The 18,367-nt window shown below is 43.8% G+C and overlaps 2 protein-coding genes across 12 annotated transcripts in view; one reads left to right on the top strand and one right to left on the bottom strand.

Moving 5' to 3' along the window:
* Positions 1-9,491, top strand: part of map2 (microtubule-associated protein 2) — a 90,103-nt gene extending 80,612 nt beyond the window's left edge. For 8 of the 11 annotated variants that reach the window (XM_070976735.1, XM_070976731.1, XM_070976733.1 and 5 more), the window contains 4 exons: positions 2,761-2,853; positions 5,708-5,789; positions 6,905-7,017; positions 7,663-9,491. In XM_070976735.1, coding sequence (XP_070832836.1) covers positions 2,761-2,853; positions 5,708-5,789; positions 6,905-7,017; positions 7,663-7,884 — 510 coding nt within the window. In that variant the 3' untranslated portion in view covers positions 7,885-9,491. The remainder of the gene's footprint in view (positions 1-2,760; positions 2,854-5,707; positions 5,790-6,904; positions 7,018-7,662) is intronic. The other 3 variants (XM_070976728.1, XM_070976730.1, XM_070976729.1) reach the window with 3 other exon arrangements.
* A 742-nt stretch (positions 9,492-10,233) lies between these two features.
* On the bottom strand, positions 10,234-14,756 carry myl1 (myosin, light chain 1, alkali; skeletal, fast). Its single transcript, XM_070976744.1, has 6 exons — positions 14,547-14,756; positions 13,721-13,748; positions 11,695-11,838; positions 11,022-11,195; positions 10,862-10,939; positions 10,234-10,450 (listed from the first exon to the last, which is right to left on the bottom strand). The coding sequence occupies exons 1-6, from the start codon at positions 14,673-14,675 to the stop codon at positions 10,422-10,424; spliced, it is 582 nt and encodes a 193-aa protein (XP_070832845.1). The 5' UTR covers positions 14,676-14,756; the 3' UTR covers positions 10,234-10,421.
* Positions 14,757-18,367: the final 3,611 nt, after the last annotated feature.

The raw sequence follows: 18,367 nt of genomic DNA, 5'->3' as shown, positions 1-18,367 counted from the left end.
TGTAGGATGTACTTGTGTTTACAGTCAATTTGCATGTTCCTCTGAAATAATATATTTTTGCGCACCTACTAGAGAACTAGAGCAACTATCATTATATTATATTGGGGTTTATGGATGATTGATGGGACAATTTTCCGAAAACTTGGTGTATTTGTTTCATGCATTTAACAGCAGTGCCACATTATTAAAAATCACTAGTGCCCACAAGCTCATGATCTCCAACACCTTCCTAATGCATTCATACAGCATACATTCAATGGAGTACATGGCATGCACACACACACACACACACTGATTCTTTAAGACTTTTGTGATAGTTGGAAACATTTATTAATTCATCGTACATCGGTATCCTCTATAGTCTCTCTTCCCAGTGGTGTTATGACAAGCTTTCATTCCCATACACCATGTAAGAGGCCCACACTATCTCTGTATTTCTCCATAGATTCATTTTTTAAACAAGAAGCTGGACTTCAGTCACGTACTGTCAAAGTGCAGCTCCAAGGATAATCTGAAGCCCTCTCCCCCTGGAGGAAATGTATGTACCCCTCTGTCCTGACCGACTCTTCTCCTCCCCGTTGATCCTTCGATGGAGAAAGAACTTTATTGTAGTTAATTCTAGTTTGTTCCTTATGTATATTTCTTTATTAAATCAGCAACAAGTGGCTTTTTCTTGCAAAACTGGATACATGGTTAGCTTGATGGTCTAGTATCTTAGTGCTGTAGTTTGTCCCTTGCCTCTGCACCTTTTATTTTGTCTCTAACTTTGCAGTTGTTCTTTTAAGGATTACATTTTGGTCACATACAGCCAATAGGAGCACAGCAACTGGTCGGACGGCTTCTGATTTTAGCCACCTTCTTGCTGTGCGAGCAGTGCCATAAAACTCAAAATAACCCAACTGTCTGGCACCAAGGTGGCCTCATGGTTAGAGAGAGCCAGACGACCAAAGGCTGCCATATGCTGGCAAACGTCTGCTGTGCTCAAATATCCTTGAGCATGTCCCTTTAAGTCCTACCAGCTCCATCTAGCACCTGTGGCTTCACTTCCCATTGGCAGGGGGACTAAATTGCTCTGTGTTTAGTTTGTCATTGAATCCTTCAATACTGCACATACAAGGTTTTGTCTTGAGTTTGGTGGTCAGTTTTCACTGTCATGTTGTAGCTATTGTAGATGTTCCTAAAAACTATTAATGGGTCTGCAAACACTGAGTTTCTTGCTTTTTCCCTCCATGGTGATGGCTCTGATTTCCACCAAAATGAGAGATGAGATTTACAGAAAAGGTTAAATCTAGTTTGATCTTCCTTGTTCGCTTATTTTTCCTCCATGCCAGCGATGGAATAAATGCTTCCAGCTTGGAGCGTGTCCCATGATTCACAGCAGTGTGAGGTTTTATGGGTCTGATGCTAAAAAACTGGCTGCTCAAGTCATTTTTGTTAAATTTTGAAGTCAAATGTGTGAATTCTGCCGTCGTTCATTCACAGTGCTGTAAGAAAGAAAGGCCTTAAGCGTTTATGTTATTTTAATTAGGAACAGATGATGAAACATCAGCCCTAATTAATTATCATAAAGAAATGAGGAGCGTTTCTCTGGAAACAGCTCTACGAATGTGCAGTTCCACTTCCAATTTCCAGCATTTTACCAACATTCAGAAGTGTACACTGTTATCAGCTCAAACTGAGAGCAATTTTTATGGCAGCACTTTGCTTTATTGGTTGTGAGGACTGTTTCATTTCAGCTACAGTTTATTCCCTGCCTTTGCTCTCTCACTTAAGATGAGAAGGACTCACTTATCAGAAGCGTTGTCACTATGTGGCTCACTCAAGGGAAGGCGACGGGAACAAATGCTGCTGAACAACCCCCTCGTTCAAAACTGAAGCTTCCTCTTCTTGTCTGTTATATGTTACAGTCTTTCAAAGCATTTAGAAGTGTTGCTTTGGTCCACTCAAGTTACCTCCTCGTGGTCTTTCCTCTCCTTTAGAGCTCTGTTGTCCTTTCTCCACAAAATGCCTTGAATATGTATGTCTTTTCGCTACCCAGTCTAATTGCCATTGCTTTTATTGTGCCGCTGGAAAAATGTATTTCTTGTTTCTCTGCTGTGTCTGCTTCTCACTCCTGCTCTCTCTCCTTGCAGCTACAGAGCGCAATTTACCATCGCAGCTCACTCACACGTTATCATCCCTGCACCCTAAACTAATGGTCTCAAGAGTTCATTGCTTTTATTTTGCATCGTCTGAAACAGGAAGTGCAAAACCATGAAGGAAACTTATTTAAGCACATTCTTGTCTCTTCTTGTGTGATCTCTCCTGGAGGTTTTGCAATTGTTTATGGACTCAAAGTCAGATTAATCGCAGTGATATCTCAAAGCATGATAGTCTGCACACAAACCATCTATTACCTCAAAATCCTCCTACGATTAAAAGGCTCACTAACAAGTTTTGCCTTCAACTTAAAAGTTATGTTGATTTCTGGAAGCAGGCGTAGGTTTAGTACATTAGCCAGGCTGCCACAAAGGAACAAAGCTCATGCTGGGAGACATGTAGTGAGATGAGTCTGTCTTGCCTGGAGTCTCTATATCCACTCAATGATGTTTGTCCAGAGCAGCGAGGGAACCACCAGGTCAAACATTACTGTCAAACGTCTAGGACAGAATATTGAAACAGTGGGAGGACACGAGCTGTTGAAGAGACATTTAAAATGAAGTGCCATGCCAGAAAAGCCCAAGCCTTCTCCCACCTCATTCCTCACCTCCGCCCCTGCAGGTTCTCATCCCCAGTGTTAAGCTGGACTATAGCCATGTTCAGTCTAGGTGTGGGTCCTTGGACAGGCGGGGCTACTCGGCAGGAGGTGGAAACGTGAGTCCTGTGCCGCAAGTCCATTGTCTCAGTGTTCATGTCGTTGTGATTCCTCTGTTGTGTTGTGCTTTCGGTGTCTCCTTCCTGTTTTTTTTCACCTGGCTTTACAGTTTATTGGTTATGAAGTCACTCACTCACTCACTAAGGCAGCAGCGCTCCTTACCTGATGGACACGGCATTCTCCAGAGGTGGTTTGTGTCCTGCGAGGAGTCTTGATACTAAAGGCTGAATATCTTCTTCTCCAGCACTGTAGCTGTAGTTTTGGCTCTTTTTGGCTTCAGCTGTGTCTCTTTGGTGACTCACTGTGCGCCACAGTAGAAGAGAGGCACTTTAGGGGGGTGTCATCTGGTAATCCATCAGTGCACTATAATTTCAGCGTCAGGATTAAATGTACTGCCTACGTCACTTGTCTCGTGTTCTGATATTTAATTTTACTATGATTGTTGGAGGCACGCTCTTAAAACACTCTAAAAAGAGCAACACAGACACCTTTTATTCATGTTGTGCCCATGTATTTCAGCTTTATTATACATTAGTCGCACAATAGATCTAAATGCATAGAAAAAGACTCAGCATCCGTCATCGACAACAGGTAGCACGCCTCATAAAGCGCTTCCCTCTTAGTTGATTAAATGCAATTACAGCCATCTGAAGGTGGCTGGTACAGCGTGTGCTCCATCTGCAGTCTCTGATTTGAGTAATGCACATTATCAAAGCACAGTTATGCAAGCTTGATGATTAAAATGAGACAATTAGAACTTTTCTCTTGGTTTTAAATAGCTTCCCTCAGATAGCCTCACTTTATATTAGCCTGCGACAGCTCCAGGTTACTGGGGAAACAGGTGTGTGCCGTCATTCCTCCTTTTGCAGTCGTTGCTTTATTTTCTGGTTAAGTGGCGACTGCGGATCATCGTAACTCCAAATTGTGTATCATTACACACAGAAAACACAATAATCACTGATGTGGTGGTCGCCAAGTGTTGGGTCTACATAGATTAAAGAGTATTGAATGAATTGGATTGAATTTGCAGGTTTGGGCCAGTGGATGGAGCCAAATTTAAATTATAAAGTTTAAAAAAAGATTTTAATTTTAAAGGTTTTTAACAACTACCGAACTTGCTTACCCAAAAATGAAAGTGAAATAAACCTCAGCTGTCTGATTTCATTCTTTTTTCTATTAAACTGTACATATATGACATACATACAGTCTGTAAGAGTAATCGCAGAAACTAAAGGTTGCTCAGTGACTAGTATATTGTATCCGCTCCTCTCATGCTTTTTACACTTTTTACACCTGAGTGGACGAGCGAACCTGCAGCCTGACGTTCACCCACGCTGACACAAACCACACCTCATCTCTCTTTACGCTCATGCTGTGTATCTGTGCCAGTGTTGTGCATGTGTGAGGGACTCCTGGTAGACGAACAGGCTCAGGTGCAGTGGTGGAAGTCACATTCAGATCCTGTACTTAAGTAAAAGTACTGTGGTACCGGTCTATGTGCTGTGAAAATACTCCACTACAAGTAAAAGTGTTTTTGGGTCAATATTACTCTTAGTTTAATGTGTGTGCTGCATTTCACTTATACTGTTGGGTAGTTTAATCTACAGCAATGCCTCATATTCTGTAAGATCATCGTATGTTTGTGGCGTCACTGTCCTGTGAGAACCACATATCTCTAAAAAGAATTACAGCCCTGTTTTCAGCTTTGTGACAATGCATTTTCCACCTAATCAAAGGGTTTTTGAATAGTTTGTTCTGCTTCTCAGCCCATACAGGAACACTTAATCCTTCAGTTTATCACAAACACTCACCATATTTGGAGATCCGTGGTTTTCACTGGACAGGAAGTATCTCAAGTTGTCAGACAAATGTAGTGGAGTGAAACGAAATATGAAGTAGTGCAAAATGGAAATACCCAACGCACAAATACCTCAGAAATGTGTGCTTAAGTACAGTACTTGAGTAAATGTACTTCGTTACATTCCACCACTGCTGAGGTGCAGACTGTACTTTGTTGTCATGGTGTTGTGGTTCGTACTGTGGCTCACGACCTGCGTTGTCCGTCATCGTCTCACTTTTCCTGTCGTCCCTCTTTTCCTTTTTTTTCCCTCAGGCCATGTAAGAAAGCAAAAGGCAAAAACGAAAACCAAATCACTGCTTACAAAAGATGTATCAGCCGAATCGGTGACTTGGCAAAGTGACTGCTGACCACAGGCGTGTGCCAGCGATTCGTCTCAGGACGTGGCGGCGCATCTCTTTTCATGTTCATTGCGCTGCGTCTAAAACTTTGCAGCTCCGCTCTGTTTGCCGTCTCATCGGTTCGCTCTTTATATATCCCTCTGTGGTTTTCTCTTCGGATCCCCAGGGTGTGTCACTTAACTACATATCCTTATCTCCTCTCGGCCTGTGGCCACTTTCAACCATGGGCTCCCACTTTACTGTCCAACGCTGAATCCTCGCTGTTGTCGAGCGTATTCGACAGGTTTTCTGACACAGTCACAGCACATAGCTTGTCGTCAGTCTCCGTTTGGTTGCTGGACACCAGCAGCTCCACGCAGCAGAACACAAGGACTGTTATCTAATAGTCACTGGTTTCCTGCTCTTGTGCTTTCTTGCTTGTGTTTTCTAATAATTACATGCAATTAGATATCAGTGTGAATGCGGAAAACGGCAGCCTTTATGTCTCAGTTGGTACCCAATCATTTTCCTCAAACAGCAGCCACAGTCTAGTCCAGATCAGATATGCTGTGTCCTCTATAATTTAGAAAAGGGACGATCCTGTTTGGATCCTCTGTGTCTTCTTGGCGAACTGTGAGCTCTAACCTTGCCTCTTCCTCACATTGCCTCTTCCAGGTGCTGATACAGAACAAGAAGATTGACTTGAGCCATGTGACCTCCAAGTGCGGCTCTCTAGACAACATCCATCATCGGCCAGGTAACAGTTAGCCCGGGCTCGTTCAGGGAGAACCGAGGGGGGGTGGCAGCGATGGAGTAAAGTTTAGAGACGCGTGCTTGCGGCCAAAAGGTCACTGGTGCAGTCTGTAATATGGAGGATGCCCAGCTCTGCTGAGATGCACTTGATCAAAGCGCCTGTCTTCCATGAGCTGCTGCTCAAACGGTGGTTGTGCAGGGTCGTGAATATATGTGAGGACAGAACGAGTCCCACAGGTTAGGTGTTCTCAGCCTTGTTTACCTGTACATACTGAAAGCCACCGAGCATGAGAGCAAGCCATGAAGTTTAATGCACTGCTGCTGTTTGTCAACCGGCAATAAAGTACAATCTAATCCAATTTAAATAATGAAAGTAATTTGCGGTTGATATCCAACTCCTGAAATAACACTCCCGTCAGATGAAGCTCCGGAACTGATCCGTGGAAACAAGCAGTAAACTTCATTTGGATTGACAGCTCGATGGATCGGTCCACAGGCGGCCGCATGTGGGAGGTGTTGTGATTCCTGGCGGCCTTGTTGTGTTCTGTGTGTTTCTACCCTGAGTGTGTGAGTGTGGAGCAGGATGTTGATGAATTGTTGATGAACTGTGTCGGGTCACACCTGGAGACGGTTATACATCCAATTTTGATTTTCCGTTCAAGTCACTGACTGTAAAGGAACCAGAAAAATCTAACTTTCAGTGGCTTGTACTCACTTATTTCAGGTGTTCATTAAGTAAGGAAGGACAGTGTGTTCACGGGCAGAGTTTATGATCTGAAGCACCTGTCTAAGACTTTCTCAGGTGCAGTTTTTAGCGCAGCAGAGCACAATTGCTCTGTATGGGATCAAATGCTGCTGCGGTAGAAAAAACGATCCAGATTATAGATTTTTAATTAGGGTGACCTGGCCCTTTAAGTCCTTACTGTTACAGTTCTGATTCAAACTAAGCTATATATGTTGTATAAGCAAGACTAAAGAGAGGTTTGAGGCATGCAAGCCCCCTTTCACCTCTCAGATGATGTTTTGATGACTGATTCAGGTCTTGCAGCTCCCTCTGCTGGTTCCCCCCTGTCTGTGTTTGCATTTCATCACCTTCATCCATTCCCTCCCTTTCCCCAGGGGGCGGTAACGTGCGTATAGAGACTGTGAAGTTGGACTTCAAAGACAAAGCCCAAGCCAAGGTGGGTTCCCTGGATAATGCTCACCACACTCCTGGTGGAGGCCACGTCATGGTGAGTGTCAGCTCCATGCTCTCAATCCATGATTTAAAGGAAAACAAGTTTTTGAGAGATTGTCTTCCCAGTCAATTTAGATATAAACTCGTTTCCCTCTTCTTTGAGTGTAATTTCCTTTATGTCATGGAGCACAGGCTTTTCAGTGTCTCACTTTATTTGTAAAGTGACGAGAATGTCGACAGAAAAATCATCCATGTGTCCGTAAACATTACTGTAATCATTGAAGAGTGATGCATAGTCTGATATACAGCTCTGTAGTGTAAAACCAGTAAAGATTTAATAAAACTTGATGAAGCACACATGTAATATATGATAAATAGAAATATAAACAAGCCAATCTTCCAAAAACTTGGATTCCTTTATCTGCCTGTGAGAGAAAGGTACAGTATACGCCGCTATGAGTGAATCATTAGAGCTTAATCCAAACACTTGAAACTGTGTTCATCATCAAACACACAAGACCAAGAGCAGCAGCCTCTGAGCACAGCTCTCTCGAGTTCAACTTTGCTGTTCTTCTGCTTGCAGTTGCTCTAAAGCTCACTCACAAACATACATAGAAATGTTTTTATTGGCCATGACGTGAAAATGACCTGTTTCTTCTTCCTCACCCACGTCTCACGTCACGCCGCCCGCCTCTGTTAGATCGAGAGCCACAGGCTGTTGTTTCGCGACCACGCCAAGGCGCGAGTGGACCACGGGGCCGAGATCATCGTCCAGTCCCCGGGCCTGTCCGGCTCGTTGTCCCCCCAGCGCCACCGGGACAGCCACCTGTCCTCCTCCGGCAGTCTCAACATGATGGATTCGCCGCAGCTAGCAACCCTGGCTGAGGATGTCACTGCAGCGCTGGCCAAGCAGGGTTTGTGAACACTGGATCTCTGCACCCCGGATATCCTCACTCTGATCCCTTCAAACTTTTCTGCCCACTTCTGCCACCCCGAGGCCAAACTCAGCCGAACCACAGCCTCCAAACATCACCTCAACATCCATCACTCAACTCTTAAGTAGAGACTCGAATTAGGAGCTACTGTACTGTCCTCTTATTTCCTATTTTAAATCCAAATATGTGCTCTTTCTGATTCATTTTGTTGGCCTCTCTCTTTTTGAATGATGTTGCATAGAATAGTTCAGCGCACTGGCCCTAGATTAAGTGGAAGTACAAAAAGTGGGGACCAGGTATTGGCTTGACTGGTCCTGGATCAGTGTTTTGAAGAAGCTACAGCCTTTTTTCTACATTAAATAAGAAGTGGCCAGCGCTCCACGCAGCACGTGTTGTTCTTGCTCAGTAAGCGTGCATGGACGCCAAACCCCCCTAACAAACCAAGCATCCTTACTGCAAATCACTCTCGTCATCCAATATATAATATATTTAACAAATATATATAGAAACATGTATAAAATTACAAGTTACGAGTTCTTCTTTTTGCCATCTACATGTCCTAAAAACCTTTTAAAAGGAAGTGACAATATGGCTATAAAATATACCTGTAAAATTGCATTACTGCAAGAACTAGGTCATGTTATGACAAGCATGTATTGATTCCAATATGAAAAGAGGCTATTTTGTAATCTGAAAAAAGGATTTTAGTAAGTTATTTCCTCAATTATTGGATAAAGATAAAACAAGTTCATGTTTTGTAGTTATTAGTTGTTTACAGTGTAATGCTTGGTGACAATGTCAGACAGCTGAATTGGTGTTGCTAAGGAATGCATCTCCTGTTGACGAGCATCATACACTTGTACCTGCTCAGTAGTTCAATATAGACGCCTGTTTATACATCAGAGCAATATTAAACACCGGAGCTCATTCCACACACCTCCATCCAAAAAGGAAACAGCTAAAAGTATGTTGTCTCTGCAGCTGCAGATTTTCAGCTCACGTGAACGAACAGCACAGACATTCCTCCGCCGACTGATGTGGCGCTCGTCAGGACTGTCCGAGCCGCAGAGGAAGACGAAGATGCGGAGGCGAGCTGAGGTTGAGCAGAAGTTGCAGCTGAAACCTGTCTGTGCGTGTGCGTTTGGTGCAGATCCCATGCCGTTTTACGACGTATGCTACCGTATCTGGATGTTTTGTTGCAATATGTGGGAGAAGAAAGTGGAAAAAAAAAAATCTTTTGAAAACAAAAAAATCCTTAAAAAGACAATTACTGAAGAAAAATAAAATGACCGAGGGCGCTCGGATCCTGTTACATCTGTTAGGAAAAAAGTGTTTGGGTGATCTAGTTTCTTTTTCAGACACCATTTGTGGTATATCCTGCCTCCTGCCTAATTACTGCCCTCACCTGCGACTGTTTGTTTGCTTCTGTGTTTTTTCTGCATACCCCATCTCCGTGTGCCCCCTTCCCACCTCCTGCTCCACCCTACAGCAACTGTAAATGTATTTAAAAGGTCAAGTAGATGTACGCAGTTTTTCTCTTGTTGATATGACACCAATTACAATAATTAATGACAATAAAAAGGACAAAAAGTGAGACTGCAGTACTGTCTTCTGTTCGGATTAAGACACGCATCTGATAGTCGGATGGCATTTTTGGGAATATGCTTCCTTGTTATGAGTTAGATGAGAGGATCAGTGCCATGCTCTGTCTGTGCAGTAAATATGAAGCTACAGCCAGCACATGATTAGCTTTGTCCGAAGTTAACAAAATGTACCTACCAGCTCTTAAAGCTCCCTGATTAGCAGCTGTTGAAACTTGTGTGCTAAGCTAATCTGTTAGCTTCATATTTGAAGGACAGACATGTATCAACCTTTTAATCTCAAGCTTGAAAGCAAATAAGTGTATTTCCTGAAACATCAGACTATTCCGTTTATCATGCATCTGGCTTTTTTTTTTTTTTGTATAAAAATGATCTGCATCAAATGAATAGAGTCAAAAATCTGGAAATAAAATGGGAGTTTGTGAAAAGTTTATTGTGAAACGGCAGAGGATACAATAAGTTAAGACCTAGGGGTGGGTTGGGCGAGGAGTGGATTCATTTCGATGGTCAGTCCAGGTCAAAACCAGTCACTTCACTGGCAGATAGAGAGCTAGCCAGACATTAAGTGACAGGAGGGGATGGTCATCGTTATCCCGTGTTCCCCTCCATCACTGTTCCACTGTGAAAACCAGTTATGATTAAAAAAAACCCCAATGAGACTTGGATGGCAGGAAAGAAACATCTTGTGGGAAATCAGGACGGCTTCCGGAAGAGCAGGAGGAGGAGAGACAAATAAAGCACCACTTGGACAAAAAAAAGAAAAAAAAAAGAGTAGAACAAAACAAAAGGGTTCAGGAAATGACATCTCATAGTCCTTTGTTCCCCCTGCTTCCTCAGGTGGTACAGGAAACAGCGAGTGGATGTCTCGACACCATGGGGTCGTCTGCACATACACGATGCTCACCACCGCAGTGGCAGGGTCCTTACACAGACATGATGTGCTTGACAAAGGCTGCAGATGAACACCGGGGGCAGCACGCAGAGAGGACAGAAGAGAGGGGAAGTGAGTGAGTGAGTGAGTGAGTGAGTGAGTGAGTGAGTGAGTGAGTGAGTGAGTGAGTGAGTGAGTGAGGAGATGAATGTGTGAAAGCTTAGCACAGCTGAGATGTTGACTATAAAAATTGATTTATGCACCATATGAAATACTGTATATTCTTTACTGGAGTAATTATGGAATATGGAAATTGACACCTCACTTCCTGGATTACGTTTGCATTTAAATATACTGGGTCCTACATTTCCCATAATACAACACAGCATTCATTCAGATTTTGTTATAAAGATATATATAAAATAAAGATAATACAAAATATTATGATATTAGTATATATTATAAGTCATTATGTCATTATTTGTGGCTCACCCTCGTAGTTGACACAGCCGTTCTCGTCCTCCTGTCCTGCCATGAGGGAATCAATCTCAGCCTCAGTCATCTTCTCTCCTATAGGGGGAAGCAGAGGACAATCAGTATTAATAAAATACACACACACAGACAGACACACCAGCAGCCTGGCCTCACTCACCCAGTGTTGACAGGACGATACGCAGCTCAGCACCCATCACTGTGCCGTTGCCCTCCTTGTCGAAGACGCGCAGACCCTCAACGTAGTCCTCGAATCCGGCCTTGTTGGGGCTGTTGATGATGGTCTGGAGCATGGGCAGGAAACCCTCGAACTCTACTCTCTTGCTGACCATGTCTGCATGAGAGGAGACAGAAGTGAGTCAGTTCCATCCAGAGGTGAACACGCCAGGTGGGTTTGAGAAGACCACATGGACACGATCCCTCAACACATCTTCAGCATCAATAATACATCTGCACCTTAGTTCTGTTCATTTACACACGCCTCATCTCCTGTCTGCACACAGCGAACCAGAGGCATGATTTTACGATTTTACCAAGCAAAACTTCATAAAATATACAGTATAGACGAGCAGTTCTTAACTGGAGGAGAAGCACTGTTGCGCTGACCTCTAAGGGTTGAATTTCAAATTTGTTGCATGTCTGACCTCACAGACCATCGTGCATAAAGCCTGCTGCTGTAGGCAGGATTTACAGCAACCTGATTATTTACTCAAAATATATAATGGCTTCATTTCAGGGAAATTTTCGTCTAGAACACATTTTTGATGAGCAGACTGATTTGATTGAGCGTGATAGTGACTCAAAGAGTGACGGGACAAACATGTATGTCTCACCATCAGCGGTGGGGTTTCCCAACAGTTTGGTCACCTCCTTGTTGGTGGGGTTCTGTCCCAGAGCGCGCATGATGTCAGCGATCTGGTTGAAAGCCACCTTGTTGTCGCCCACCCTGTCGAACAGACCGAAGGCCTCCCTGTAGTCTGCAGAGTGGAGGGAGAAGAAGGCGTCACCATGAATCCGGGATTAGCGCTCATGTTCATGCACCTCTGTTTGTAAACTGTTCAGCAGTGAGTGCAGGACGATGAAGAAGCACCCTGCAATGTCTGTTTTGTAAAATATAATAATTTTATAATATTGCCTGAGGGACTTTAAACTATTTGAATATTATATCCACTATGTTAATTCCTTTGGAAAATGAAAGTTCATGTGGGAGATTAACTTCTTCAGTGTGTAGTTTTTATTATAGCGCTGAATTAAAACAATAATTGTAATCCTTTTTTTCTTTTTCTCTATTAATTTTTATCATATTAATGTAGAGTACCTGAGTTAGCTTACACCCGAGGCTCACGTTTAGTACCAAACATAACACTGGAACCCACAGTGGATCTATCTCGTCGTGAATGGCTTTTGTTATTTCTGTGATATGTTTTATGTTCCTGCAAAGTCGTATCATATTGCGCTTAGATAATTAACATACTTTAAAGTATGATAATCGATGCAATCCAAGCTTCAGCTTCAGAATGTATTTTCATTCACTTCATGTCTGCTCTTGCTATAGATGGCATAAATGCATTTTCCCTGCAACTCCAGACAGCGGATTGCACCTCAGCAGGTGGAGCTGAGGCTGCTCCACGCCTGCCAGCAGGTGGAGGCAGCTCCTCTACAAAATGACAAGGCAATCATATAACAAGGACAAGACGTCTCTATAGGTTGTGGTATTTTGGGCTGAATGGACAGACTCCTGTCGAGCTCCGTCACCTCTTGTTCTATTTCTATCTCAGCTGTCTCTCCTCTCCCTCTCTCTCTCTCAGCACGGCTATGGGCTCTTTTAAAAGACCACCTTGGAATTGATAAACATAGCTGAGAATATGAGCCCCCTCCTTTTAAAGGCAAGGCCCTCTGTGGGCGAGCGGAGTAAAAGTAGGGAATGCTGACTGCAGTGTAACAAGCAGCCGGCCAGACGACAGGTCTGGTCCGGGGGTGTCCAGTCCAGGATCAGAAGAGACTAACAGCATGTACGATTTTCTTCCTATCAAACTTTTATCTATTCTAAACGATCCTCCTTTAATCCCTGAAATGAGCTGCTGAAAATTCCGACTGCTATGAAAACCAGTTGGCAAATGTTTAGATATCACTGATTGTCACTGAGTCCCATGTCACCAACAAGCAGCCAATAAACAACCTGCAGTTCATATCGGGACACAGCGATTGGCTGAATTAATTTGCCCGCCAGTCATTCAATAAGGCCCCCTACATTTGTGGTCTGCTATGATTAATGATATAATGTGAATGTTTTTTAACCAGAAACCAGCTAATTTCCTGCATTAGGTTTACCTGCTCTGGTTGAAGGTGATAATTAGTTAAATCAGCTTGTGTTTGGAATCAAAGCCTCAGATGTTTAGCACATTTGCACAACACGCTTCTTTATTTTACAGGCAAAATATAACTAGCAACACATTTAGCCAAGAATGTGCATGTATGTGTATGTGGTTTTTTTTTTTTTCTTCAGCTTCTCACTTGTTCTTTTGTTTAGTGACGCTTTAAAGTTTACTTAAACTTTACGGGACGCTTGAATGGTCTCTGAGCTTCATATCCACTATCAGATTTCACAAGACATCTGCTACTCTCATTGAATGTCAAAACACAAAAATGACAGAGGTGACCATCTGTCACCAACACTATATGACAAAGTACAAGGCTGGCACTGAGCCAGTGTTCATCTTAAAGACAAGGCCAAAGGGCTCTGCAGTGCTCTTTGCATAGTGATTGATTATACTGATGGCTTTGCTGAGAGACATGTCAGGGAAGATGAGTTTTATAGACTGCATGAGAGCAAAGATGGTTAAAATGACGTGTACTTACCTTCAATCTGGTCTGGGCTGAACTCGATCTGGAAGCCAATACAAAGCAGCCATATTAGTATAAAACATACAAATGGCAGACTTGTCACATGCCATTTTATCAGCAACGCGGCCGCTTTTATTGGAGAGGCCAGAATAAGCAGGCATTTACACTTAATCTAGACTAATTAATCAGGTCTCTGCAGGGATTAAACTTGTCTCTTTGCCAAAATTAGCTGGTGGCACTTGATCTGTGGAGGTCCATCTTTAGCTACATTAACATGTCCACATTTGGAGTCACCCTGCAGTGCCATCACACATTAGTCACCACTCTGTTAGTCCAATCCAGGGAGCTGGGGGGCGTGGTCTCAACCCCTGTGAGCTATCCATGGTTCTAGTCATTCTCCTCAGTCCCCTCTGAACGTGGTCCTTAGAACCTGCGGCTGCTCCCACTACCCCATTATGAACTGTGCATCCACTCATACATGTTTAGTACTCAGCCAGTTATGTTAAGCTGAAAATATTTGTGCATTAAACCAAAGACCCCAATTTAATATGAATCTTTTTCTGGGTGTGCAGTTTGGCTGCATTTACACTGTAAATACACTGTGATGATCCTGTTACTCTCATTTTGTCCCTCCTTCAAGTGCGTGCCATAAAAATGACAAAAACGTTGCTTGATGTCTCGGGGGCTCCCTCAAGGACCCCTCTGAGAACCGCTACAGTCGCTCTAGCTCTGTCATGCAACTCTGAGTATGAATGGGAAAAATGAAGTCCCAGCTCTTCCCGAGCAGCCATCATCCTTATCTCCAGCCCTCCCCACAGCAGAACTTTCACGCTCATTGTACCTTGACAGCGGACAGGTCGACAGCGGGAGCTGCAGGAGCAGGGGCCGGCTCGGGTGCTGGTGCTGGTGCAGGTGCTGGTGCAGGTTCGGCCTTCTTGGCGGGAGCCTTAGGGTCCTTCTTGGGTGCCATTTCAGCTGATAGTAGAACTGCTTTGTCCTTGAAGCACAAACAAATCCCGGTTCGCTTGACAACACAAGGAGTGTAGCTCAGAGTGGAGGGGACTCGGAGCAAGAAATCACCGCCTGGGCGTATATATATGAGGCTATTTTGTCTCTTGACCCCCGTCAACGCTGGCCCCGTGTGAGGATTGGATAGCGGATGGGAGGGGTGTGTATGTGTGTTGAGGGGTCCTCTCTAAACATGGAATATAGAGTCGGGGCCCACAGAGTGTTTATTTATGCCATATATCTGTAATAAAAAACGAAAACATTGGAAACTCTGCGTGTCACCTGGGGACGCAATTTCCTCATCACAGGCGAGCTGTTCCAGCTTTACGCACAGCGTTGCGCACGATACGCATAATCCGGACGAACGTAGGGAACGTTCTAGGTTATTTGAGGATGGATTACAGCTTTGAGATTTGAATGCGTTAGAAGACGAGTAATGTTTGGCCTTTATTTAATCTGATGTGATGTGGAAATCAACACTCTGATCGGCAACTAGTCTCTGAAGGGAAACTGCTCATTAAGGAATAACAAGAACACTGAGCCAATCCAGTGCGGAATTACATAACACCTTACTCTGGTAAACACCAGCGTCTGTCAGGTAGAAATGTATGTTTCAATGAATGGCCAGAGTTAAGGCGAGGAGAGTTTCCTAGAAGTGACTGTCTCATTCGATGGTTTTATCTACATTTATTCTTTAAGCAAGCTCATCAGGAGTCACAGCAAACATCATAAGCAGCTTCAGAAGAGTGGTTGTTAAGTCAAAACATCAATATATGATTTTAGTGTTTTTACCTCGTCATGATTTAACTTTTTTTTTTATTAAATTCAGCGTAATATTACTGATGTGAGAGTAACTCAACTCTGACTGCAGCTCTGCTGGACTCATAAATGGCTCCATCTTTACCAGCTGCTGTGTATCCAAGCATTGCACTGAGCCTTATTTGAAATACAGCATAGATCCCAGAGTTTCAAAAATATAAATGCGTTTACATCAGCGTGAATTTGGGCTAAATGTGTATGAAATGATGCACAGCATATGTGGGATATCTTCATTTGATGGTATGGTGCAGCTATAAGAGCGCGGCATGTTTGGATGAATATGTTTCAGTGCCAAACAGTGTGGAAGTGTTTGTGGAAAGAAAAAGAAATGCGAAGAATCGACTGACCAAAGTAGTTCAAAGTTGTACTGGGGAAACTGTCAGAGGGTCAGGCTTTGGGGGGACAGGTGGTGGAAGTGGTGTCTTTCAGATCTAATAATGAGCCGTTGTTTATTTCTAGTCTCTGACAATGTGTGTGTTGGGTAGAGCAGCACCTGTGTTCAATTTAGGGCTCTGTGCTGGTGGGGCGAGCAGTCACCACCACCGCTCCGGGGGAGGATGTGACGTAAAGGCACAAGGAGATGGAGGTCTAGTGGAGCTCTCAGCTGCTGATGCCAGTAACCCAGACAAGGCTAAGAGTGCAAATTCTGTCTCCTTAATTCTTGTCTATATCTGTCTCTCAGTGCCAGCGGCACAGCCCTCCCCCCACCACCGTGACCGGGGCTGGTGACGAAGGAACTGCATAAATTCCTCCACCCTACAGCCCCCCCACCCTGCCCCCGACTTGCTTTCACTGACCCCATCTCCACTAGGGCAATCCAGAGAAATCCTCAGTCCCTCAGCTGTCATCTGGGCTCACCCCCGGCACCCCGCTGCACCTTCTCCGAGTCTGACTTCCCTTCACTCCCTCAGCCCTATAGAATATCTGCCCCAGTCCCCGCACCTGTGCTGGAGTCCAGTCTGAGGTCCACTATATAATCTTAATGGATTCAGCAGCACGGTAGAGCTGGGCTTTATTAAGACGTGATAGCAGGGCATCTTGTGAAGTTCATTTGGCATTTAATGTGTGAATTATCTATTATTAATGCCAGACATTTACAGTTATTTTAGGTCTCTAAATAGTGCTTTTTTTAATCCAAAGTGAGTTAGTATGCAGTGTGTGAGCCGTGTTAACACAGTCTGCAATATTTCTGCTATTGTCGCTGTTACTCCAGTTTGCCAGTTCCCATGACAAACAACAAAAATAACTAAGTCTGTGTGGTTAACGTTTGCTCCAACAGCCTGAACAAACAGGGATCTGAATACACGTCAGTATACTGTTACTGAGTCATTCTAAGAATCACATTAGTGAAGATAACGATCCCCTTCTGACTAAACATTCAGCACTTTACTTATTCGTTCGTGGCTCCTTTGGGATGTGAGGTCTGGGGGCTTCAGCTGTACAGTAAAGGCCACTACAGTGACACATGCCAGGTGAAGATGATTTTCAGCAACCGCTCTTAGTGACCACCTGTGCCCTCCATGATGGTGGAGTGCAGAAAGAGGAAATTCCAATCGAAGGTCCCTGGGCCACGGCCGGCGGTGTTTTCTACCTTTTGCTTTAATTTAGCAAAGTGTGTTATTGAGGAGAATATCGGAGATATTATTGTGGAAGACAGAGCTTTTTGAGTTGTTTACATTGCTTTGCACAGACCAGTGTGTAGCCACTTCAATACAGTTGGTGGCATTATATTAAATCCTGCTTTACTGGCTTTACTGACCAAACAAATATATCCAAGACAGAGGCACGAGTCATTACTACCGCCACCATTTTATGGGAATACTGGGAAGGCGAAGATTTTACTGCACTCAGTGCCTGTGCAATTAACGTCCGGTGCATGGCGCTGATCTGTAATACAATCACCTGTAAAGAAAGACAGTCCACTACAGTCATGCTAACGGCTCTGTTTGGCTACACTTCTGTAGGTGAAGCAGTGTTTTGAGCCAAATGCATGCTAACATATATCGGACAAATGTTTTACCAGAGGATCACCAGAGTCAATGGGATACATCATCTGAGAGCCATGGATGTACCAATCTATCCAGTAGATATTGAGATATTTGACAAGATAAATGATACTTTGTCTTTTTGTGGTGTGTGTGTGTGTGTGTGTGTGTGTGTGTGTGTGTGTGTGTGTGTGTGTGTGTGTGTGTGTGTGTGTGTGTGTGTGTGTGTGTGTGTGTGTGTTGACACTCAAGGAAATGTCAGAGGACGTCCAAACTCTCCAGGATTCATCCTCTGGGGAACATGAGCGTGTGTGCAAATTCCAGGTCAATCCACAGAAGGGCTGTTGAGATATTTCAGTCTGGACCAAAGTGGTGAACCAACTGACTGGTGGAAAGACCGGCTTGTCATCCCCAGAGCCACATTGCTAGCACGGCTAAAAAAAAAAGTTGTTCAGTGCCCCTCCAGTGTAAGCACCTCATCACCTTGAAGTAGTTCCTCCAGTGCCATTGCACAATGCACATGCATCGTAACATCTAGCATATCTAATGAAATAGCTTGGCTAAGATTTTTTAAAGGATGAGCTCAGTGGAAAAAGTATTAGAGAGAGGCTGAAGCTTGTACTATTAAATAAGCTTAGAGTACAGTGCATAAATGATGCAAGCAGCTAGTTAGCCTGTCTTCCTCCAAGCTCAAACAATACTGATCTATAAATATCCTGATTAGGGTCAAGACCATAATGACAGCTGTCAGAGCTACTGACATTTCTGTCACGACCTGTGCTCCTTCTTTGGCCGTCTGGTCTTCAGGAGGCCAACGCTAAAAGAGCTCTAACAGAGAGGTTCTTCAGCC

The sequence above is a fragment of the Chaetodon trifascialis genome, chromosome 12, assembly GCF_039877785.1.
Source record: "Chaetodon trifascialis isolate fChaTrf1 chromosome 12, fChaTrf1.hap1, whole genome shotgun sequence".
Classification (NCBI taxonomy): domain Eukaryota; kingdom Metazoa; phylum Chordata; class Actinopteri; order Chaetodontiformes; family Chaetodontidae; genus Chaetodon; species Chaetodon trifascialis.
Note: the sequence above shows the minus strand (reverse complement) of the source record. Positions and strands in the feature narration are given on the sequence as shown.